General features: G+C 43.0%; 1 protein-coding gene across 1 annotated transcript in view; it reads left to right on the top strand.

The window, feature by feature from the left end:
* spata20 (spermatogenesis associated 20) overlaps positions 1–19755 on the top strand; it is a 60445-nt gene extending 40690 nt beyond the window's left edge. The window contains exon 16 of the mRNA XM_012864102.3: positions 18583–19755. Coding sequence (XP_012719556.3) covers positions 18583–18777 — 195 coding nt within the window. The 3' untranslated portion in view covers positions 18778–19755. The remainder of the gene's footprint in view (positions 1–18582) is intronic.
* Positions 19756–26364: the final 6609 nt, after the last annotated feature.

The raw sequence follows: 26364 nt of genomic DNA, 5'->3' as shown, positions 1-26364 counted from the left end.
AATAGCCACACCAACAAATAGTTCACTTGCACCAGTCAATCTCGGTATCCTAAGCAGCCTCAATCAATGCGCCATTATATGCCACTTTAAGTTTCTGCATACTGTTTTGCTGAAAACATCTCCACATGTGGGTGTGTTGAGGTTGATCAGTATTACTTCTTTGTGGGACTGGGCATTTTCTATTTAGACAAAAGAGTCTAATTTTGGTCTCATTTGACCAGAGCACCTTGGTCCACATATTTGCTGTGTCCCCTACATCTCCTGTGGCAAATTTGAAACTGCACTTCTTATAGCTGTAATTGAACAGTGGCTTTCCTTTTGGGTGAGTGATGACATCAATGATGTTTGAAACCTTGAGTATATCAGCTCAGGAGGTTGTTAGACTCCTAGCTTGCTGCCATTTTTATTTTTTATTTTTTTTTTTGTGCATCGTAGCATCTTCTGTAACCTGCGGGCAGATTTCTTTGCCTTCACTGCTATTCTCTGTCGATGAGCACATTCACTTTCTCCTCCTGTCATTAAACTATAGAGCATGAAGTAGAGCGTATCAGCCAGTCGAGGCTTGTGCACATTATTAAAAAAAAAAAACACAACGCTAATAAGAGGGAAACAGAGCTGCATGGTTTGAATGGATTACTATCTTCTGCTCACAGGAGAAAACAGAGTCATTAAATGAGAACAAATTTGGTTGGATCTTTCGGGCAGCCATTTTTCTGAGGTTTCATGAATCTTCATCTTACCATCACTACTGTTACTGTTTCACCGTGCCGTGACTACGGTGAAGCACCCTCGGTGGACCCAGTTCGTTTTACCCAGTCAGGCGACTCCCACTTACTTTTTACCTTGAATGTAGGACGCATAAAACAGACAAGTATGCTTTTAGTTATATTTTATCTAAGTAAACCTACCAATACACTCCTCTCTGAAATTACTGCTACAGAGATTTCTGTTTTGCTGATACACAGCTGAGAAGACAGACTTGTTTTTATTGGAACACCAAACTGTCAATAATAGTTCATTTCTACTCACAAATCCGGTGGGTACTGCATCAAACCCGTGACCCATTAACATCACCAAACTTTTGCATTCTTTTGTTATTGTTTTTTTGTACAGGCTTTCACCACAGTTCCCGTTAGTTGTGGCTTGTTTCGGAGAGTTAGACTCTTCTGTCTCCTCGTCAGCTGATAAAATGCACCCTCTTTGGGGCTCCAAGTCTGAAGATTGACTTGGTCAGTCCAGAGCCTTCCACTTCTTGGCCCTGATGAACTCCTTTCATGCCTTGGTTGTGTAGACTTTTGCTGCTGACTTTGTGACTTACATTATCAAGGAAGATCAGTAAGCCCTTCCCAGAGGAGGTCATGCAAGCCCAAGCATTGATGTTTGCTCTGCTGTGCTTTACAGTTGAGCTCGTAATTTTGGAATCATGAGCCAATCCTATCTTTGTCTCATCGGTCCATAAAACTTTGACGTTTTTGGAAAACTATGTTTCTGTCAAGATCTGCTGATGTGTTCCTTGGGCCACCCATTTAATGTAGGTGACTTGGCATCCCAGGGGTTTGTTTCCTTTTCTGGACGTTCCAAAGGGTTGTTCAGTCTTTGGCTAGTCTGCTTGGTTTTCCGTCCTCTCTCAGCTTCACAGTTGCCTGTTTTGCACCCTGAGACAGCTTTCTGGTTTTGCTGTTGATTACACCATTAAATTGAAGTGCACTCTGTACAGAGAAAAATATCACAATCATACTTGACATTCAGCTCTACATGCTATTGGACTAATCAATGTAACGGGACACCTCTTGGGGACCCAAAAATACCTGTCTGTCACATGACATGCTGTCTTCTGAGCTGTGTCAAATCTTGTTTTGATGTCTGGAAATAAAAGTGGAAATGTTGGCCTCTTGTCTGACATTCTTGAAATGATTGATTTCTACAACAACAAAAACTAAACAGTTTAGAGGTATGTGCAGTTTTCTCTGTCATCGACCGGGCCAGTCCGTACTCCTTTTGGACGTTCAGATCTTTGGGATGAAAACAGAAACATGCAGTAGGCCAGTAGCCTCTACACCACTTGATGGCCTCTCCGTAGGTGTCATTGTTTTCGTATTTAAAGAGTTGAATTTCATTCTAAAACCAGAGTGATTCCTTGGAATCCGCATTAAAAATGGCCACATGCTGGAGAAAACGGTTTAAGAGAATAAGGGTTTGAAGTGCTCTTTAATCGGTGGCCTATTGATCCCACAGCAACTCTCAAAAGTCTACACCCCCTTGTTACGATATCAGGTAGGGCTGAATTATCGCCCGGCCCCAATATCAGGTTCTTGTAATGTATAAACAGAAATAATAAAAAGGAAGTAATTATTGCTTTGGTCAAATACATATTGATTTAGGTTTAGCATTTTGTCTTTAGGAGGAGTCTAGCATTCCATATATTGACAGTATTTGCCCATTCTACTTGGCAAAACTTCTCAGGATATCTGAGATTGTGAGGAAATGTCTTGTCCACACCCCTATTTATTTACTTCACAGATTTAGTTTTTAGTTGAATTCAGTTCTAGACTCTGGCTAGTTTGTACCAACACTTCAAATATCCTCTAATGAAGTCATGATGTTGATCTGGACATATGCTTGCATCTACTGTTGTGCCACGAAGCAAAATCTGGCTACAGATTCAGCTTTCCTGCAGCCACCCTGAAGGTTTGCCGTCTCAATTGACTGGTATTTACTAGTCGATGACTTCATCCACCTCTGCAGAAAACCTGTTCCATGTGACGAAAAGAAACCCCAGAGCACGATGCTGCCACCATCATCTCTTACTGAAGGTACGGGGCTCTTTAAGTGATGTGCTGTGCTTCTGTGTGCCAAACACCTCTTAAAGAGCTGTGGTTCAAAATTTCCCGTCTGCTTTCATCAGACCTTACGGCAGCTGAATAAAGTATTGGTTTAAGGGTGTGCACGTTAATTCAACCAGGTTACTGCAGCTTTTCATTCACACATGGTTTGTTTTACGGTTAAACTTTACGGGATAAATATAGGGCTGGACGATATGGCCAAAACTTATATCACCATATATTTCTTAATTTTGGTCGATACGATATAATTACGATGTCGATATGAGCAAAATAAAAGCCACAGAAAGCCTACCGAGAGTTCCCACAACAGATGTCTGTACAAACTTATGACAATTATTTTACCATGTTTATAAAACCCCTCCAATGTCATATTTTACAATTATTTGCTTTAGAAAAATAAAACACATCAAACTACATCAAACCCGGAACATCAGTCGGCAACAAATGCTCTACTCATAGACTGTAATGGGCATTGAAATATCGGAAATGCTATATCACTGTTATTGAATAAAGTTATATTGCGATTATATATTGGTGTTGAATTATACATGCTACCGTAAAGTTGCACAAAGCGTTGAATTATTTATTATGGTCTAATTTTGTCACATTACAAGAACCTGGCATTTTGACGGGGGGTGTGTGTACACCTTTGACAGCCATCGTGGCTTCTGATGGTGAGGATGGAGCAGAGCGTCTTGGGGGCAACAGTGACAGCGGTTTTAAGAAATTAATTTTGGATCTTCAGCGCGCTCCCTCCTGTGTTGAATATTGCTTAACAAGAACAAAAACTCCCACCGGGGGATTAGCTGTCGGTCTGAATGTCACTGTTAGAGCTGCTTATTAATCATCCTCTGCACTTGCTCCCCAAGCACTAACCACACAACTCTAAATCGGCGTTGCACCTCTTCGTTTCTACCATGCAGTCAGGTTGTAAGCCGGTCCCTCTGGAGGTTATTTAGGGAGGAAAACTAAATGAGATATGTGTGATCCCGGAGAAGGTGCCCACGGCAGATGCTAAGAAGTTGCGCGGAACGTGACTGAAAGAAAGAGCTGAAAGCATTACAGGGGTTTTAGAGGATTTAAGAAACAAAATGTGAGAGATTCTTGGTGGAAATAAGAATGAGCAGACATGTTTCCCATTTTCCTTGCCCTTTAGAAAGGAGAGCATCAGAGGGTGGAATGGGGGGTAAAGATGATAGGGGAATTGAGGAACATGGCCTTTTTAAGAACAGAGAGAGTCCTTTTGGAGGCGAAGCAACAAGGAATCCATAACAAGACCTTAGAGATGTTGAGGCGCTGGCGGGGCGACATGGAGTGCAGGGATGAATGAGCTGGGTGGAGATGGAGAGCCCAGTCAAGCACAGTGGAGAGGAGGATTAGAGGCAGGGGGTCTCACAGGCCTCCTTGGTGATCCCTGAGCTTCCTCTCTTCAATCTTCTGCCTTGCTGGCCTTCCACTCTTTACAGCGCCTGGTAAGAGAGCATGTGTGTGTTTGTCTGGGTTTGTTTTGATTTTTGTGCAGAATTGATCCTCCTGTTCTCTCGTAATGACCTGCGACGCTCGATAACCAGCTGGAGAGAGAAGCACGGGTTGACTGACAGCTGTGGGAAAGTGTTGACCACACGCTAGGCACACATCCACTTTTCTTTCCTCGGCTGTTTGCAGATCATCACGCTATGCATTGCGTTGTCACATAAACATTTTATGTGAATCCAATATTGTTAATCTAAAAAAAAAAAAAAAAAAGAAAAAACGTTCCATATAACTTCTTAGCATGGAGTTCCAACATGTGTCAATGCATCCACAGCAGCTTTGGAGGGAGGTGCCTGCACCTTCACTGTCCTGCAGATAGTGGGCAGCGATCCTGCTGTTGTTGGCAATACTGTATAATCCTCCTTGCTTATCCATGTGTCAGTTTGCTAAATAACACCATCATTGATCACAGATGAAGCCGGTTTGTGAATACATTGCACACAGCAGCTGAGCTAGCCCACGTTTGCCCCACTCTGTTGTTATTATGCCATTGTCATTATGTGAATAGTTAACCAATTTGCACAAGTTTTGTTCAGTTGTTTTATTAGCAATTCAGGATTCTCTTAGGCCATAAGGTTGAGATTATGGGAAACTAGATTTCTATTTGAAACAAATGACTTCCCTCGTTACAATTACATTTTTAAAGTTGCTTTCATTTATTATTTGTGGTGACCTGGCTAAGTGTTCCCACCCTGTGAATGCTTGTTTTCTTCATATATTACACCACAAAGTTTATTGTAGGAATTAGATTTTATGGGATAAACCAACACATTAGTGCTAAATAAAATCTTATCACAACCGATTGCTTTCAAAAATCACCTGATTCATAAGGAGTGAGTCCATCTGCGGATAACAATCTCGGTCTAAATGCATCTGTTCTGTGAAGGCCTCCGAGAACATCGGTGAACAAACAGCATCATGAAGACCAAGGATCACAGCAGACAGGTCAGGGAGAGAGATAAAGATGGATTACGTTGTAATAAAACGTCCCGAGCTTTAAACATCTCATTTGATACTTTTTTTTGTGAAATGTTCCAAAACATACAAAGTATGTATATATAAATATGGTACATTGCCATCATCCACAAACTGACAGATAAGACAAGAAGAGCAGTAATCAAAGAAGCAGCCAAGTTAACCCCATGTTAACTCTGGAGGAGCAGCAGAGATAATCTGTTTATCTCAAATGTATTAGTTTTGTATGACACAAATCTGGCCCTTACAGAGAGTGGCAAGAAGAAAGATGTTGTTAGAAGAAAGCCATGAAAAGTCCTATTTGCAGTTTGCCGCTAGTTATGTATGAGACATAAACAATTAGAAGAAGGAGCTCTGGTTAGATCAGACTAAAACTGAACTTTGGAAGAAACTGATACCTAATGTGGTTGGCCACGAACTCTGCAGAGGACACAGTAAACATCACCCTGAACACACGATCCCTGCTGTAAAGACTTGTGGCGGCAACAACATAAGTTTGCTTTGCTTCAGCAGGGAAGCTAGTCAGAGGTGATTAGAAGTTGGAAGGGACTAAATACTGGCCAGTCCAGGAAGAAGACCCCTCAGAGGCTAAAAAAGTCATGAGAATGAGGTGGAGGGTCATCCTCTAGCAGGACAACAGTCCTAAACATTCATATATTAGAATGGCTAAGCTTAGGTCCAGACCAACATCTGCTGATCACCTGCTAAGAATCTCCGTCCAGCAGGAAGGAGCTGAAATTCTCTGTCAAGAGGATGGGAGTTATCATTTAAAGCAGAAGAGGCAACCCGCTGTACCTGCCTGCTGTGCAGGGATGAGACTGACTGTTGACTCTCCACTCAGTCTGAACGACACTTTAACCGTCTGCTGGAGGGATTTTACTCTCGATTAAAGCTGTATGACCAAACCATGACACCATGGAAGAGGACAAAACAGAACTGATGCAAGCACGATAAAAGGGGGTCATTATGGTTTGACCTACATTAAAACGGCAGTTTCCTTAAACAGGATAGACGCTGGTGAGCCATTTCCCACACAGAATCGCAGTGAGCTTCAAAGTTCAAATTTTTATCTACAATAGTCCCAAGAGATTTGTAAGAATGCAGACTCTCAATGGCCTGACCTTTAATTAAAGTGACTTCGTGCTTGTGAGGTTTCCTCCTAAAAATCAATGATCGTGCCTTTGGTCTTATTAGCGTTCAGTTGGAGGTAAGACTCCTTACACCATTGAACGAGGTCATCAGTCACCGGACGGTTGCTGCTTTCCTTTCTCCTGGAGGAGACCAACAACAACACAATTGTCCAAATATTTTATTATTATGAATCTGCTGTCACGCCTGCTTTGATAACTGTTGGTATACGGAATAAAAAGCAAAGGTGACAGCACACAGCCCTGAGGCGACCCAGGGAACGTCTAATCTGAGAGACAATGGTTTACTCTCATCCTCTGTGTCCTGTTGGTAAAAAAAGATCCAGGATCCAACCCAGCAGATTGTTATTTACTGCACGTCAAACAGTTTGTGGAGCCTTTGGATTAAAACATGCGGTTAAATTGTGTCAAAAGCCGAGAAAAAAATCCACAAATAAAGGTCTGGCAGGTGTCCCAAGTGTCCAAAAAAGTCTGTAAAAAGTAGTATTAGCAGAGTGAGGGTTGCACCCATGCACAGCATGTGGATGTTCAGTCTGATTTAACACAACTGACATAATGAAACTCCTTGAAAGGTTAATAAAGACATCAGCATTCAGTTGGAGGTAAGACTCCTCACACCATTAAACAAGGTTCCGTGTGTGAGAGCTCTTCCACACTGTGCAGCAATCCCACCCAAAAAAAAGTTGATTTGCTCATAAAAGCCTCTCAAATCTATCCCGTAAACATGAAAAGGGAACAGTGGAAAAGTACTACAGCTAAACAGTTTGTGTGACCGCACATATTTGGAAGCACTCAGAGCTCAACCAGCATCTCATTGGCAGTCAGAGGAAGGCAAGCAGTTCCAAGCCTTTCGTTCATTAGCAATGCCAGGACTCGCGTTTCATTCAAGCAAATCAGAAAGATCTTTGGAAGAACATCGTGCCTCAATATTCCTCTGATGCACAGACTGATACTAAGCCCGGTCAGTCGCAGTGCAACTACCATAAAAACATTTTCTCTAAAGGAAAAGAGTGAATTGTACCTGTTGGGTGACTCTGCGGCCATTCTAGTGCTCCCAGTTTTTTTTTTTTACATTATTCTTCAGAAAATTGAATGGTTAAAGCACCACTTATAGCTTTTAGTCCTAGATTGTTGTGCAGAGCGGTTAGGCGCACATTCATTTGACATAGAGAGCTTCATTGGCTTAAAAGGTACATAAGCAGGCACGAAACTGCCTTCCAGCTAAAAGAAACATCTTTCTGGATCATTAAGAACTTCGTGGACTCCGAGAGTGTCCGCCAGCTGCCAGAAACGTCTGTTCTGTCGGACGGATGTGAAGGATTGTGTTGCTTGTTTAATTGGTCGCAGGTCAGAGGGAGAGTGTCAGCAAGATACAGACTTTTGAGATAGTGGTCTTGTGACAACAAAGGCAGCAAAGAAGTCACTTTTGTACAAGAATCAACAAGAGAAGACAGATTTTTTTTTTGTTGCATAGAAGATAAGGTTAAACATCTCGGTGAAGCCTGAGTGAAGCATCTTGATATAACCCTTGTGTGGAGTTGCTTCTTATCCAGTGAATCTGACTTAACCACAGTTCTGCCCTAGAAAGCTGCTATTAACATAGCGTCATCAGGCGCCGTGTCATCCAACAATCCAGCAACAATTTAGTCATAATCTGTGTATTTTCTAGCATAATTAACAACAATGCCAACAAAGGAGTAGCTAATAGTACATTTTTTTCTGTCTTTATTCATAGTATGATATTATATCATATTACGATTTTATGTGTATTTTATAGTCTGATAGGGTGCAGATAACTTTTGTCTGCAGGCCGTTTAAAGATATTTTGGGGGTTCTGGGTATGGATAGAGGATTGGATGTGGATATGGGTTGGAGGGATATGTGGAGGGCATGAGAACGAGGGTGGGTTGCTGAGTGGAAATGTGTCTTTGTGGGAGATTGTGTGGTTTAAATGTATGTTTTTAATGACTTTTGTTAACTGTTGCCAAGTGACCAGGTACGAGGGGGATAGCTGGGCCAGACCTGGCAGGGGGCAGAGGATGGAAATTAGCCTTGGCTACAATCTTGTGTTTCTGTATCTGTAAAAATATGTATGTGTATTATGTAAATGCATTGTCCTTTTCCAAATAAATAAATAAAAATAATAACATGCGGTTAAGTCTCAAAAGGCAGCTAGGTAAACAGAACCAAACAAATTGATTAGGCATCAATAAAACTAAATAAGTCATAATTAATCATCATTTGGTCCATAAATTGATGTCGTAGTCTTCTTCAGAAGTTAGAATGAACAAGAGGAAAACACCGACTCCTAGCGTAAATCTGATTGAGAATATTCTGGAATTCCGTTTATTATTTGTCTTTAAAACTTATGAAATATTGTCGCTGTCCTGTATATGATGAAATATGTAAAATAGTTTAGTATTTTAACGCCTAATTTGCTTTTTGTTTTATTGCACAAAAACTACACGAGATGAGCACAAAGCACAAAACACGACACGTGATACTGCAGATTTCCTCCATGGCATAAAGCTCAGTTTCTGTACATAGTTCATTCTTTTCCTGTGAGAGGATGGAAGAAAGCTAAATTTCCGTTCTTACATCTGATTCTAGCTCACTGAGTGAGTGACATGGGGTCTAATGAAACACCTCAGATGAAGTCCAGCGGTTTTACATCCTACCATGCTACAGTGCTTCTTGTAGGTCAACACCTTTCACCTGCTTATGGCCAGTTGAAGAAAGAACCCATGTACCAATAGAGTGGAAGCATTCCCTAATTAAGCTTCCCCAAGTTCCGTGGTATTGTGGATATTGGTGTTTGGTAAAACTGAGTTGTATACAGCATCGTAGATGTCTATACTGTGGATCTGAAGAGTAGGAACACTTCAGTTGAAATGATAATATTATTTGTTCAATAATAAATCATTCCAAGACTTTTTCAATCTTCACTGGGGGTTTTATCCTGAATAATTTGACAAAACAAAAACATTAGGGGAGTATGGATATTAATAAGGATGCAATAACCCAGCTAATTAACTGAGTACTCTGTTAAACTTTGACTCTTTTGAAACAACTTTTGGTTTATTTCTTCAGCTTTCAGTTTTCTTTGGTAGGAGTCCTTCAGTGTAGCACATCTCAGCAAGATTATATTTACCCTCTCTACTTGAACAGTTTCTCAAATTCAAGCGGACATTGAAGGGATTGCTTGTCCATAGCCTGCCCTCACAGGTCTCCTGTTGGTTTAGTTCTAGCTCGGTCATTCCAACATTTTGTTTCGTTTTTCTCCCCATCTTAATCTTTCCGGAATACACTATGTGCGCAGGCAGCGACAATATTCCCAGGCAAAGGGTTGGCGGCACACACACACACAAATCAGATAAAGTAAACAATAGGTAAGATCAGGAACAGAAGAAGAGAGACAACAATAGAGCTTGTTTTAAAAGAGAGATCTGCTGTTCTCCACGTTGGGGATGACAGAGGAATACTGTGGATTGGCAGGCGTTTGGAAAAATTCATGGGCCTTACGAGGGAGTTCATCCAAACTCAACATATTCAGCCTTGTCCGTGCGACCCGAGGTGTCAGGTTTGATCACAAAAGCATTTCAAGCCGACGTGGGTTTTACGACATCAACAAACGGCAGGCCTCTTTCATCCTAGAACTCGGCAGGAGCTGATGAAGTATGCCGTAGGTGTCAGAGCCCAGCTGAAGAGGGAAGCTATTCATTCTAGGCAGACGCCAAGGCATCCTCCGCCTTTGGTGAACGCACCCCTGATTTAGTGAAGAGGGTCCTGTAGAGGCTGTCAGCAGCTCAAAGTGAGGCCCGGCAAGAAAGGCAACAGATGGCAAGGTGAAGAACGGCTGCAGTATTCAGTCCCATACTGACAGCAAGTAAAGAAGTCTGATGTTTTTATAATTAAAATGACATAAGTGTCCTTTCAAAGAAATAATCACGACCCTTAAACTTATTAGAGTTTTGTCATATTATGTATAATGTTTCACCGAGGTTTCATGTGACAAACTCAAAGTTGTGCATCACTGTGTAGTAGAAGCAATTTACATTACTATCAAAATAAGAATAAATAAAAGCCTGAAAACTACAGGATTTATTTGTATTCATTCCCTTTTAACCTGGTGGCCCTAATTAGAATCCAGTGCCTGCTCCGAGTCCTCCTGTGTGTAATCTGATCTCAGTACAAATCCGGCTGTTCTGTGACGGCCTCGGAGGTTTGTTAGCGAACAGAAGTAAACAAGCGGCATCACGAAGACCGAGGAAACAGAGCAGATAGGTCAGGGAAACATTTGTGGAGTAGTTTAAAGCAAGGTCACGCTGTTAAGCAATAAACATCTCAGCATTAATCAGAGGAAGAGCCAGGAGGTCCTCGATAACTTTGGAGGCGCCTCAGAGATCCTTCGCTACGGTTGACGGGACAAACATTAGTCGGCAGCTTCCAAATCGGCTCTTTATTGGAACAGAGCAAAGGAGAAAGCCTTTGGTTAAGGAAAACCATAAGAAGTATGTCTGCAGTTTGCCGCTAGAGCACGTGGGGGAGAAACGTTTGGAGGAAGGAACTCTGGTCGGGTCAGATCAAATTTGTAATCTTTGGCCAACAATGAAAACACGTCAACTCTGCACATCACCCTGAACACACCATCCATTTGTTGCGCTGCCGGGGACGCCTTTCTTTAGCAGAGACAGAAAAGTGGAGGTTCACCTTCCAGCAGGACAATAAACCCAAACATGCAATCAGAGCCAAATCGAGATGGTTTACGTCAAAGCATATTTTTGTGTCATTATGGCTAAATCGGGGCAAACCAAAGGACTTGTTCCTCTTTTACCCCTCCGCTTCACACGTTTGTGCTACTTTATCTTCGTATATCGCGCACAATCGTAAAAAAAAAAAATACATCGTAATTTGTGTATTATAGCATAATAGTTCTGCTCGACACTGCAGGAGCTTTTTGAAAACATGGTGGGTGAAAAAAACAACTTTTTTTTCCTCCACCACAGATATTGCGGTAAAGCTTTGTACTGGAAAACATGTCGATGAGGAAATGAATCGCAGGATCGGTAGCGATACGTTTTGCTCCCTCTTTTGTCTCAATGCAGCGCTGCAGAAGCAGCGTTTTTTTTATACGACGACAGAACTGGTATGACTGTGATTATTCGAAGAAGTGCGTTTCCTTCCTCCAGACTGCAACCGTGTCATTGCCGTCGTTCTTCCTCAGGTAACGGCAGCAGCACAAACGTGCGCTCGGTTGCGTCGCCCTCTCCGCCTCGCCGACAAAAGCTCGGCCCCCATAGCCGCGTTCCCCGCCCCGACCGCGGTCGTAATTTCAAATTATTCTTGAAGCTGTGTGTTGTGTGACTGTCGGCGCAGGTACACACTGTTCTGAACCGAGCGTCTGAGCTGAGCCGCTCTGGCAGGATGAGAGAGGGAGAGTAGGAGGGAGCTGTCAGTGCAGGGACATTTAACGGGTGGGAGTTGTGTGTTTTCTGTGCGTGTGTGTGTATGTGTGTGAATGTGTTTTTGAGGGGTGCCCAGTATGGGGGGATTAACCCTGTGGGAGTTTGTCTGTGCTCTCATGTGCAGCCAACTGTGCTATCTGCCACTGCCTCACACACACAGACTCTCGCTTATGCACTGCACGGACTGTAAGGCAACGCGCTTTGCTTTCAGTTCATCACATTCACACGTTACACGTCTCCCTGTCTGTCTGTCTGCGTTGCTCTCAGCCTCCATCATTCACACGCACACATCCGCGCCGTCAGACCGCAGCACGACCTTTCGGGTTGAGGCCGCGTGGCTGGGATGTGGTCCGGGGCGCAGGGTGGGTTCGCACGAAGCTGACAGCAGAGGGAAGACGTCAAGGCGGAGGAGAGCGGTTCGGCTCGGCAGGGATAGCCTTCCTCGTCTCCATGGCGACGGTCACTCGATTAGGACCACATCCCATCGCAATCGTTACCGAGTCCTTACTGGTTTGGCTGAGCGGGATTGTCTGAAGTGCTGCTAGGAAGAAGCAATTAAACGTTGAAGTACTTCGTGGCGTGATGATGTACACTATATACGGTGTTTTGCTGAAAGTATTCACTCCCCTCATTAAATCCCATAGCAGCATATTGTTTAGTTGTGATATGAGTGATTGCTGTCATTATTGGTAAAATGAATGTGCCCTATGTTGCCAAAATTGTCCGCTTTGTCTTCCAAATCACTGAATTCCGGTTTTCCAGTCTTCTCCATGGCCTCTGGTGTAAAAAGAAAAAATCCAACACCTTGGGCATTCTGACTGCTTCTACTAACTGGTTCTCGCACAAGAGAGCTCAGTTAATTCCAGTACGCTGCTGTGATTGGTTGCCATGTGTATAAAAAGTCCAGCAAGTCATGAAATGTCCTCACTATTAAATAATCCATAGTCAGTTTTTTTTGTGGTACGATAAAGTGGAAGTGACTGAGTACTCAGTCTGAAACTGGCAGGTCACATCCAGAACCCAGAGCAGGGTCCACGAATGCTGAGACACATGATTTGCTGACATATGCAACTTTTGACAGAGTCAATAGTTATGGGCCTCCAAAGCCGATGTGACCCTCAGATTAGCTCCTTTAATTGCAAGGATATGAGAAAACATTTGCGCTTGAACCCCCACGTTACTGTCCTTTTATCATTCTATACAGTGCCTTGCAAACATTCCTTTACGCCCTTGAACTTTTCCACGTTTGGTCATGTCACAACCACAAACGCCCGTGTGTATTTTATTGAGACTGTTTGGGCTATAAACACACAAGATGGATAGATACATGGTTTTAACCCTTTTTTTGTTTTTACAATTAATCTACAAATGTGTAGTTTAAGTTTGCATTCAGTCCCCCCCCCCCCCCCCCCCCATACCCTAAAATAATACCCAGTAATTACCTTTGTAGCATTTGCAGCCCTCTGAGTCAATAGACTCGTGGTCTTTTGAGGTTCCAGTAAGCACGCTGCAGGCATACGTCTTTACCATTAACACTTGTGCTCATTATTGCAAGTGCAATAAAACCTTTGCTACATCAGAGACACATAACAGTTCTTTATCACCAGGGCAGGTGTCAGTGCCTCAGAAATTAAGTTCCCTGAAAAGAGGACAAAGTGATCAGGCAGAAAATCTTGACTGTCCTCATAAAATTTCTCTGTAAAAGTACGCATTTCCTTTTTAGCTTTTTTAAATTTTGTTGTATTTCAGCTTTTTAATGTTAGTGCAGCACCAATTGTTCGTACAACATTTGCTCAATAGAATGAGTATGTTCCCATAGCCTTGTTTCCATTAATCACACATTATGTCATGACAGTAATAATATTTTTTACTCGTACTAGTGTTGTTCTGGGGCTGCACTGTTTAATGCAAATTATTTGTCGTCAGAATATCCCTGCACATAGTAAACATTATTACTGCTTAGACCGCAGTAATAATTAGCTAATTATTTAGCTACCTTACAACCGAGCTTACTGTGCCACTAAAATATTTAGTGAGGCTTGTTGTTTAACGCAGTATAGAAAACGTTATAGGAAATAGAGCAGCGGTAAGGTAAAAGGACGTTTCATCGGCGAAACAGCAGAGGAAGGCTAGAAGCAGCTTTTTTTTTTTATAAGACCTTGTTTTTGAGCTGGAAATAATGAATTCAATTTTTTTCCCCATTAGCTGCAAAGACTACTGACGGTGACTCAGTTTACAAGGGACACAAAGCGCGAAGATGAAGTTTAATGAAGTATTTGTTTATTTATCGCACTTTCCCATCATTGGCGACCTTATCCACCCTAAATGATGTTTTCATCTGCGTTTGGTCAGTGCAAGGCAAAGGAACAAACTGCCTGTACCAGTACTGACGTAATCTGCCATTAGCAAGCAATTATAAAACAACAAGACATGAAATAAAGGTTTTCTGCGTAGCTGCTACAGTTTTCATTCTAGATTTGCACAAGACTGATTTATAGTGTTCTGTATAAGACCACTGTACTTCAACCCGCCATCACCCTGCACTGAATTGATAGATCTTCGTTTCAAAATGTGAAGTGCCCCATCCAGCAGTTAAACATTTCAAACAAAGGAGTTGGAAAGAAACCGGGCATCAAACCACATCGATAATGTGTAGCACTCTCTGTTTAGTTCTACACGTTATCAATCTGAGTCTGCTATCATTGAATCCATTTGGGGGGCAAGGAGGGACATTAATCCAAACTTTCCAAGCTGATCGGGCGAAGCGACAGCTAGTGCCCGCCTATCGAAGTTTGGTTTTAGCCAATCGTGGTATCAAATGATGTAAGCAGCAGGCACCATGAAAAAACCACAAGTCATTCTGGTCGAGGCACTTCTTACTGTTCTTCTTTCTAAAATGAAATTGTGGATTCAGACAAAACAGATGTGATGGCAGCAGCTACGCGTGCGTCCAACCTGCGCTGCCATGTTTTATGCTCCAGTCTCGGCTGTGGGCTCTTGCTTTCGTTACAGCTGTGTGTCCCTCCGTAAACCATAATACTGCAATGTGATTGGTCAACCCGTTTTGGGTTGACTCTTGAATGGTTAAGTGGGACAAGATGGATTCCCATGTGTTTGTGAACGCACAAATGCTGCAAGGATTCAGCTTGCAGGCAAGGTTAGTTGTAAAAATTCACATCAGATGATTCTATTACTGTTTACTGTACTAAGAATATTTAAATACTCTTGAGTCCTTATAAATGCAGCTATAATAGCTGTATTTATAAGATTTGCAGCGAAAAAAGCGTGAAAATCAGTTTAGTATTCAGCGAGTTATGATTGATTAGACATTCTGATACTACATTGTGCCTGGCAAACCGTTTAAAATAAGTAGAGTGGGCAAACGTTCCAAGATGGCAGCTCTGCGGCACTTCAGGTCCATCAGGCATATATGAAGTCTCAGAAGGTGGGATTTCCTAAAAAAGTAGCCGACCTCAGGCATTTTACTTTCTCCAGTGTTTACCACCCTGACAAAAGTTCACACAAGCAAGCAGAAACAGGTCCACACGCCAGTATGAGAGGGGCTGCAGACGCTTCGAAAACAAACCGTGAGCGCACAGAGAAGGAGCATGCACTCACCTGTGTTATACTGGGGCCTCGTGGTATTGAATTTGCGTGCGTAAAACGTTCAAAATCAACGTGGAGAGTAGTTTGTGTGTGTGAATTAAAAAGAAATGCCTGTATATGTATTTATGGCGAGTATTCCCTTTTGGCAGAGTTTTGATTCAATAGTGGGTGTGGTCGGCCTAACAAGGTATTGCGGGGAGTCCGACACGTAACATTTTTCAAGGGCCACCGATTCTTGAAATCGGTGCTGCTCTAGTTACATCAACAGTAGCTATGTTTCTATGGACATAAGTAATCAGAATAAAGGGGCAACCGTTATAAAAAGGGTCATGTAAACAGGGCAAATTGTTATCTAATTAAGTTCAATCAGAATAAAATTGTATTCCGAATGAGACGGGTGTTTTATGCCAATCGTTAATTGGTCCATCTAAACACTTTTTCTGGTCGTGTTATTCGGATTATGGCAAATTGCCCTGACTGTGCACGTGCGCCCCATGTCTCTCATCCTGTTACCTAGGGAGACCAACAGCATGAGTTGCTGAACCTGTAGCTTAATTGTGAGTGCAGTAATTTCTGAACCGTTCTAACAACCTGATGCGGGTCCATCCAATGGACATTCTTAACTTCTCTTTTTCTTAAATCTTTCTACCTGAATTATTGAGAAACATAGGATATTGTTAAATAAAGTTTAACAAAATAACACTTCCGATTCTAAACATACTAAATGTACACCATGATCGTACTCATTTATTTTGGGCATATAAACGATGTTGCCGATGGAAAAGCCGAAATATCAAGTCAACCTTTAGCAAAACCACTCTGGGTTGGAATTAATGGAGAAGGGGCATAGAAGATGCCCAGGTCCATTGACTGAAAGCAAATCTTCCCTCTTTTTTGTCATGTTAACACACACACTTGTAGAAGTTCTCACCCCTGATTTTGTTTAATTAGTAATGACCGTGTGGAATCTAATGTCGGTTGTCACAGAAGCCGGCTTGGATACATTTTGTCACTCAAGTCAGTTTCTTTTAATCTTTTTAAAGTGGTCTTAAGCAACAGATTTCCAGACTTCTGAAGGTCAGCCAAACTGGGCCTAGCTCCAGGTTCTGTTTGTTTACACAACTTGTCAAAGCCCTTGAAATTTTCCGCTCCTCCTTGTTCATTAGGTTGATTTAGGTGTTTTTTCGGCCGAGTTTCGCCTAGACCCCTTCCATCATGCTGTCTTCCTGTCCACCTTTGCCTTTTTATCCTTTCTATCCGAGTTTACTGTTGATGCGCTCATCTCACTCGTTTCTGAATCAGAGGAGATGACACATGTTTGACAGGAAACAGCCTCGGGCACAGACAGGGCAGCCCATTTTAACTTCACTCTGCTGCCTGTCTAGAACCTCGCTGACATAGTAACACGCCACAATAAGCAGAAACAAAGTTAGGGTGACTCGTCCATTCACTCCTTTGTTATCCTGAGCCATATTCTCTCAGTTACTCAGATCTGGATCTTTAAATATAGTTTATTGATTGGCCAGCGTGGATGTCAGTGGTGCAGCTACATGTGCTGCAGGCAGGACACGTGAGCATTGCTTTTGTTCACTACCGGCTGGTGTGCATAGGACCATGACAGTCAATCAGCCACAATTGAACACGCCAGTTTGGGAAGGTTATTTTGGGTCGGCTGCAGAAGTTTTTGTGGCCGGCATTTTATGGGTACACGAAACAGATTAGGATAACGGACCAGAGTGGTGGGATGTCGTGACACAAAATGATTGAAACAGTGAGGTCCAGCTTAAGTGACTGCTTTGTTTCCATAGATGAAGAGTTTTTTTTTTTTCTCTAGACATACTGACCAGTCAAAGCACTTTACCCTAGGCCCATATCTGAAATCAAACCCACAACCTTTAGATTGCAAGACAACTACTTTACTCACTGAGACACTGTCATACATAGCCTGTAAAAAGATATTGATGGAAAATAAATTAGCACCAGATACTTTCAAGTGCGCCTTATACCAACACAGAGCGCAAGACCTCAAATTTTAAGTTCTGAGACAACGCAACAGTGACGTCTGGCAAGCATTGCAGCAACGCCATTGTGTGCCTGCCCAAATTAGAAATATGGCACGATTAGGTCTGGTGTTTCCATTTCGATTGGAATGAACGTTAGAATTTGCTTTGCCTGTTCTGGGTTGTGGGAAACCTGCACCATCACTAACCTGATAGCCTCCAGGTTTATGGGGGCAGGAAAGATCATCTGTTTTAAGCTGACATCTCGGTTTGTTACGTGTAATGTGGTTTCTATTGTTTCTTGGGTTTTGAATGATTTCCTTCCTATCTCACACATCATCCATATGTCATGGATATTATCCAAGTTATTTTCTTTTGGCAAGTGACCTTATATATACACCATAAACTGTCTGGGTGCAACACTTCAGGGTTAGGGGTAACTGTCCTTATACCGATGTCCAAAACTAGTAAATTGCAGGATTCGCTCTAAAGCAGCTACTCAGCCTGAGCTGAGCCTAAACTCATAATCAGCTTCTCATATGCTAAACAGGGAGCAAAGATGTCCCTTACTTTTTTGACCGACTGTTGATCTGTGACGGATATTTTTATCTTTTACCAACGATAGACGCTGATCTTTTCTGGTGCGTCTGTGGCTGCTCGGAGAGAAAGTTCAGCCGAGCTACTTTTGCCTTGTGATCGATGAGTCACAACCAAAAGATACTCACAAAAAAATGTTGTTGGGCAAAAATAAGCTTTGACTAAATGGGTGTGGGGACTTGGAGCTTCAGAAAGCCAGAAAGCTCTGACACCAGCTCGCTGATTGTTTGTCAGCTGGCATTGTTTAGGTAAACAGTCCTTGTTGAACCGAGTGTTTCTCCTTCCTTCCTTCCTTCCTTCCTTTTTTTAGTCCTTTGATCCGAACAGTACCCGGCATATGTGAAGCAGTGTTCTAGAGCCAAGGCGCTGACTCTCTCTCCCTTCTGCTTTTTTTTTGTTTTGTTGCCCCTGACAGGTTTTGATGCACACTGATGGCAGTCCAGAAAGCTTCCTATGCCGACGTCTGCCCGCGCTGTCCTCCATGACCCAGCTGGACGGTGCCGCCACGGCCTACGTGTGCCAGGACTTCACCTGCTCTCTGCCCGTCACAGAACCCCAGGAACTACGGCGGCTACTCCTGGACAGGACCCCGGTGCTGGGGACTGACTGACGTCTGAAGGACAGGCTGCGTCCCGCGGATTTCTGCTGCTTTCTGCTGTTTTCTGACTTTACCCTCAGTGAAGACCTAAGCTTTAGAAAGTTCTGAGCTGCTTCGACTGGAGCTGGTGCTGAGCCTTGCAGATAAAGTGACTAAATGCTTCCCACAGGTTTTCTTCCATGATTCTCTCGTGTTTAGCTTCATTCGTCTGACCAGCTTTCTCGTCCCTGCTGAGAAGAAGCATCCCCACAGCATCCTTGAAATGTTGAGTTTCAAACAAAACCACGTACTTCACACAGTTAACCCTTTTAAAAAGGAAATTGGTTGTACTTGATTTTTATTTAGCGGCATCAGAGTAAAAGGGGGCTGAATACAAAGGCTCATCAGACTTTTATATATAGAGAGTTTTTTATTTGTAAAGCATAGTTTGCCTTCCAGTTCAGTTGTGTGCTACTTTGTGCTGATATGTCGTATAAAATCCCAATAAAATGTGTTAAACATTGTAATGAAGACTTTTGCAAGGCGCCGTATTATGCAAACATCCTCTCGACAGCCGTTGCAGATGTGCATCCCCAGCACGTTTTATGCTCCAGTCTCTGCGTCAGCGCTCCTGTTAAAACGTGCAACACTTGTACAAAATACTGAGGCTTGACTGTAAGACTAGAAATAAATGCCAGACCCCTAATGAAACACCCTGACGTGAGCTGTGTAGGAATTCATTTGAGCCATGCTATTGTCCCTTTATCCAGATCTAAAGGTGGAAACCAGTGTGTTTTTTTGTTTGGTAGCCAATAAAAATAACTGTTTCGTGTACCATTTTCTGTAAGTTAATCATAGCTCACAAGCAGCTCTTTGCCAGTAGCCACATCACTAATTTAATGTTTTTTTTTTCTCCTGGCGAAGACATAAAAGAAACCAGCATGCATAAAAATTGTACTTCTTCTCTCTTTGTTTATTTAATAAACTAATTTTCTCTCTTCGGAACTGTAATAATGAGGCTTCTGTTTAGCTAAGTGTTCTCGCTGTCGTTCAGCAACCAGTGATAAAAGATGCTGGATTCAAGTTATAGGTTTAGTTTTCTTTCACACGTTCGATTTTTCCATACGTTGTTCCGCTTCTCTGTAAAAATTGCATGAAAATGAAAGAAAGGAAACTCCATGCGAGAGTGTGTGTGTGCCTGCTTATCGCTACTGTACTGTTTACTAGTCATAGTGAAGGAAACCTGCTGCACCCTTCCCTGTTATTTTTGTTATAAAAAGTAGATATTTACAGCACCCATGGGACTGACTTCAGAACAATGGAAGAGTCCTGTGAAGTTGGAGAAGATCCAAAAGGAGAATTCCAGATATCTCACTTCAAGCAGTCGTACATAAGTGAACGCTATTTGGATTTGTAACCGTGTTTGCCAAGATGTGGAAGAAGAACCAAACTGACATTTGCATCTGTCCACATAGACAAGCCAGATCCCAAATCAAGATACAAAGACTGAGCTATTTAGCCTATTTAACCAATGATAATGCCAGAAAGTCTGGAGGTGAGGCTTTCACACCCAAGAACACTAACCCAGTTGTTAAGCATGGAGGTGGCAACATCGTGATGTGAAGGATGCACTGCACAGATGGCTAGGACAAATAAAAAGGTCTATGTCCAAATGTTGAAACTGCTATAATAATAAATAAAGCCAAGTTAGATGGTTGCAACTGGCATCCACCTAGGGGTTTCACATGGTGATCATCTAAAACAGGCTTCATGACAGACTTTTAAATATACAAAGCAGGCTAACCTTTAGCTTCTGCAATGATGATTCCCTTAAAGAAGCCCTTAAGGGTCATTTTGAGGCAACAGACTGGGAGCCACTGTACCAGTCACATGGAGATATCAGTGCCATGACAGTGTGTGACTGACTAAATAAACCTTTGTGTGGATAATACCCCCCCCCCCCCCCCCCCCCAAAAAAAAAAAAAAAAAACAGTGAGATGTTCCACGACTACAAACCCTGGATCACCATCATCACAGGCTTCAAGCAGAAAGAGGATTGGGGAGATGGAAGTCTGGACAGAGCCAATGAGCTGAACACGTTCCTCAACAGGTTCAGTTGAGGAACAGGCTCGGCATCCTCCATTCCTGCTCACAGCCAAACAGTCATCACACCCTTTGACACAAAACGTCCCTGTCACACCTCAGATGTTTTATCTTCCGCCTTAGCCATGGACTCTTGCACATGGGTGTTCTCAGTAGAAGATGGTGTTTCTCCCTTTCCCTCCGGCCTTCAGCTTTTCTGTCTCTAGAAGTCAGGTGGAGAGACTGGAGCGGGATAAGGCTGCAGGTCTAGATGGTGTCAGAGTCCCCAGAGTCCTGAAAGCCTGTGCAGAACAGCTCTCCGGGATTCTACAGCATCTCTTCAACCTTAGTCTGACCCAGGAGAAGGTTCCAGTGTTGTGGAAGACCTCCTGCATTGTTCTGAAGAAAACTTACCCATCCGTCCTCATTGACTTTAGCCCTGTTGCCCTGACATCCCACATCATGAAGGTCCTAGAGACGCTCCTGTTGGCCCACCTGGAACCCCTGCAGTTTGCTTATTGCCGTGGAGGTGGAGTTGCCATCATACACTTGCTTCAACAAGCCCACTGTCATTTAGACAAGGCAGACAGCACTGTGAGGATCATGTTCTTTGATATATCCACTGCATTAAACACAATTCTGCCTGATTTGCTTTGTCAGAACTCCAGAGGAATCAGGTGGCCTCAACAATCGGCTGGATCAGAGACTACCTGACAAACAGACCACAGTTTGTGAGGCTGAAGGGCTGTGTGTCGAACTAAGCAGCTCAGGAGCATCACAAAGGACTGTACTCTCACCTCAGACTTCCAATACAAGACAGACTCCTGTCATCTGCAGAAATACTCAGATGACTCTGCAGTTGTCAGTACCAACACGATTACCATTAGGGGAGAAGAAGTGGAGGTGGTGGAGGAGTGTAAATACCTCAGTGGTTATCTCTAGATAACAAACTTAACTGGAGACGCAACCCTATTTATAATTTGTGCATTATGTTTAAAAACCACATATGTGCCAGGAAACCAGCCAATTTAAATAGGAATGATCATGTATGGGGCCAGAGCTATGCCGGAGGTTTGCTGCTAAACCAGTACAGTTCTGCAAAGGGGTAGGTCATTAAATATTAGTGTTTTTTTATGCATATATTTGTTATTGTGTGGATAATTCCTTCCACTTTGTGCGGTGGACCAGCAGCTCAACAGATCTACGGCATGGTGACAGCTGGTTCATTACTTCCTTCAAACATTTTTATCAATATAGATATGTAACTAAATTATTTTCTCATTTGGAAAAAAAAAACTTCTCTAGAAGGCCTTTGGTTTATCACTGTGGGCAGCTACACATTTTGAGTCTTAAGGAAGGGATTTTTGGTGGTACCCTCTCCGCCATTGATGGAAACAAACCTAACCAACTGAAGATCGCCGTTTGCTTCATCAGGTTGAAATTTGAAAACAATTACTTGTTTCAGCAGGACAATTATTCCAAACTCATACTTGGCACAAAAAATAAGGACATTTGTCATGTCCAACTTTTCTTGTTGCAACACTGCTTATTGGTAATAGGTTTTACATGGATGGAAAAACCTATGTCTCACTAAACAGGGCAACATTTGTAAGGGAAACGCATGTGTGGGTTACGCAACAGAGACGATGTGCACCGTTCCCATGAAAAACTTTCTGAAGCTCCCCTGCCACTGGGTTGCCAAAACATATTGCAAATTGAACAATTTACTTATTTAACAAACAGGGGCCACAGTAGTACATGGCAGAATCGTACATAACCACAACAGCATAGCGCCTCCTCCTCCCGGTCACCAGTCTGGTTACGCCCCTCCAAATTCTGGAGGTAGACACCTAGAAAAAAGAGGGGTTTAGGAGTGGTCAGTCCCTGAGAGCGAAGGTATTGAATTCTGGTTGCAAAATCTCATTGCAGTATATTTCTGCATTGAGATGGCCTCCAACAATGTTGAGCATCGTTTTTCTAGTAAGAAACTGGCTGTGTCTAATTCCGCCTACTTCTACACTTCGAACACTTAGTTTTAAGTTGGTAGTGTAGATAACACAAAAAGTCAGTGCACTGAAAGTACCCAGATGACCCCCTAAAAACGGGCACAAAATGCAGTGTGTAACGATGGACCCTACACGCACTAAACGAGACGCCATCTTGACTACAAAGCGGAAAGGGAGGGGCTAAGGACGCCCTGCAAGATGTTCCCATTTTGAAAATAATGGCGGACAATTCAGCTGAGACAGCCGGAGCCGCGACACCGCAATCATATAAATGTAAGTAATGGTGGTAATACGAGGCATTGTACTCGATAGGTGTTTGTAAAATACACGAACATACCTCATGTTCAGCCAATATTTGGAGGATCCTGCGTTGACGTCAGAGGCAATGTAATTTCAACATGCTGTGAATGTAAACGATTGTTGTTTTTTATTAAAAAAACGCCGGCATATATTTTTTGGCCGTCTGAAGAATTTGCGGTCACGTGTGTTGCGTTCGTCACGTCATCCCGTCATTTCCGGTAAGTGTTTTAACATAAGTGTTCCTTTTGGAACACTACTAACGGTCGAAAGTGGTCACTACGGCAGTAAGTGGTCAGTGCACATCAGCAGTGCACTGACGGAAGTAGGCGGAATGAGACACAGCCATCATCACACTGCCTCCACCAGAAGCTGTTTGGCAGAGAGGATTTTGTTAAGGCTTTTAAAGTCACAACCCAGATCCTCAGCTCTTCTGCTCAACCCCACAAATGCACTTTCCTTACAAACATGGCAGCACATAAAGTGGAATTAACAGGCATTTACAATGGTGAAAGCTCTATTACCAAGAAGCTAACTCAATCGACCGAGCAGAAATGTTATTTTATGCTAACTCATTTTGGAGTGGTTAATTCAATTCAACTTCATTTATATAACACAAATTCATGAAACATGTCATCTCAAGGCACTTTCCAAAGTCAAATTCAATCAGATTATACAGATTGGTCAAAGCTTTCTTATATAAGGGAACCGAGTTGATTGCATCAAAGTCCCGACAAGCAGTATTCACTCCTGGAGAAGCGTAGAGCTACAGGGAGAGTCGTCTGCATTGTCCATGGCGTTGCAGCAATCCCTTATACTGAGCAAGCATAAAGCGACAGTGGAAAGAAAAACCTCCAGCAGAACCAGGTTCAGTATGAAGGTTCATCTGCCTCGACCGACTGGGGCACTAGGAGTGTCCTTGCTTCTGGTGTTAGCTTACGAATCTGGGCTATGGCAGGAAACCAACTAATTTAAATATGCAAGTGGTCCATTAACAAACCAGGATTTTGCCAGAGAAGTGTACTTATATACTTAGGCCAAAATGGATTGCAAAAAAAATCTAAAAAAACAAACAAATTAATTAGATTTGCATGTTGAATACATTTTCCCACAATAATAAATCACTGAAAGCTGTGCACTTGAGAGCTGAATGCTTGCTGTCTGAGTTTCTGTCAGAAGAAGATGTCCATGAAAGAGTATGAGAATCAAAAGCAAGAAGCCGAGCCGATGCTGCAGCAGCAGGTTGCCTCCCGGAGTCCTGCTGCAGGCTTTGAGAGTGCAGCAGAAGACAAAGGCGTGAGGAGGTTTCCATCGTGTGCTTCTGTCGCCTGCGAGGTGAAAGGAATCGCCCTGCAAGAACACCTGAGCCATCTGTTCTTGTTTCCTATGGCCTCTCTTCCTCCGATCTGGCTTCACACACGCCTTGTCGCCTGAAGAAGTGGGGGAGTCATTTTAGCAGGAGGGGGTGCTTCTGCGAGAGAACAGAGAAAGTGCCAAGAGAGGAAAAACAGAGGAGGAATATTAGATGTGGAGACAGACAGCTAAGAGAATCAAGAAAGGGAGAGCGCGGTCGTTTTGTTCTGCTGCGGCGTCCCGGTCTCACTTTTTTGAAAGTGTCAGATCGGGAGCAGTCGGGCTTTGTGTCACTTTGAGGTTCCCTGCTCGCGTTCACCCATCAAATCCTCTCACAGCGTTATCGCTCCCTTCCTCCGTGTCTCAGCCTATCATCTTCTACCAGGTTGGGACCTCGCGCGCGTCTCTCCCTCGAGCTCGTTTGAAGCTCTCGCACTTCATTTCTTCGCTCCTTTCTTCTTTCTCTCACTCACACATCTACCCATCACTTATCCCGCTCCCATCTTGACTTCCATCAGTCCCCCTCATTATTGTCCTCCGCTAATTGTTTTGACGAGCCGCACAAGCCGGATTTTAATTAGCAGTGAGATTAGTGGTTGGCCTCAGCAGAAGCCGTTAGCCGCGCTGATAATGAAGTCATAGCCTACATGCCAGAGATAGGCACCCGTAGCAGTGAAGGCTTTATTTTATCATTATTTTCTGTACCAAACATACTGCCGTGGTGCTTGACATTAAAATGTTGATAACATTTTACAGTCACAGTGAAAGTTAATTAAAAAGAGAACATCATTTTGTCTGGTTGTCGGGAAATCATGAGTGAGCTGAATCAGCCGGTTTTAAAGGTGTCTTAAAAGCTACAGAGACAGCTGTTTTTTCTTTTTTCTTTTAAAGGGCTGCGTCTGTCATCTCCACGCTGTTGTGTGCAGGTTGGTGTGTGTTTGTGGGCGTCTCTCTTGCTTCTTCTCTGCAGGGTGTGACAGGCGGGCGTGGTCCTGCTCCTGTTGCTCATGATGACTAATCAAGGGGAGCTGAGAAGGAGCAGGAAACCAAGGGTGAGGCGGCAGATTGTTCCCGCATTAGAATCGGCCTTGCATTTCTCAAACGGCCATTGTTCTTAATAGTGTCTGAGTCTCTCTTTTTCATCAGGATCATGCCCCGGGCCTTACGGAGAACTTTTACTCCCTGACAGTCTGGGATCATCTGCGCCGGGCCATCTCTGTCCTTTTGCCTTTATTGTCACACATCAAAGAAGGGTCAGGAGGATTGGGTCAGGAATTTACAACATGGGGGTTGAAAATAAAGCAGAGAGCAAGTTTTATTGTGGGTGATGATCAGTCACCAGCTTCATGCGCAGCTGGACTGAGACATTCCTTATCTGGGAGAACCATTTGTTCTCCCTGTCTAAGGTTAAATACAACAGAACCTTCCTGAAAGCAAACTCTTATAACACACCAAATTCCTGTAACTTGATAAAAAATAAAATTATTACATTCATATTTCTCCAACAAATATCCAAGACAGTCTTGCATGTACAGTTACAGAAACATTATTTGCATTTTTTTCTTTTAGGCCAATTTATGTTTTTTGTATGTGAATGGGTGAATGACTGACTGTAATGTAAAGTGCTTTGGGGTCATCGGACTTGATAAAGCGCCGTATAAGTACAAGCCAGTTAGCATTTATTTATAATGATGTATTTTTAATTGTTTACCATTACTTGCAGATTACTTTGAAGTGTCAACGTTGCAAACATGGTGTGGGGGGGGGGGGGGGGGGGGGTATCGGGGAAAGCCGTCCCTAGGAGCTGTTTCCCTCTTTCAGCCATTTCTCGGCCAGTCGAACCATAAAACGGGCAAAGATAATCTGAGCAGGGAAGAGCCGA

Source organism: Fundulus heteroclitus, chromosome 10, assembly GCF_011125445.2.
Source record: "Fundulus heteroclitus isolate FHET01 chromosome 10, MU-UCD_Fhet_4.1, whole genome shotgun sequence".
Classification (NCBI taxonomy): Eukaryota; Metazoa; Chordata; class Actinopteri; order Cyprinodontiformes; family Fundulidae; genus Fundulus; species Fundulus heteroclitus.
This window is presented reverse-complemented; position numbering and strand designations above follow the sequence as displayed.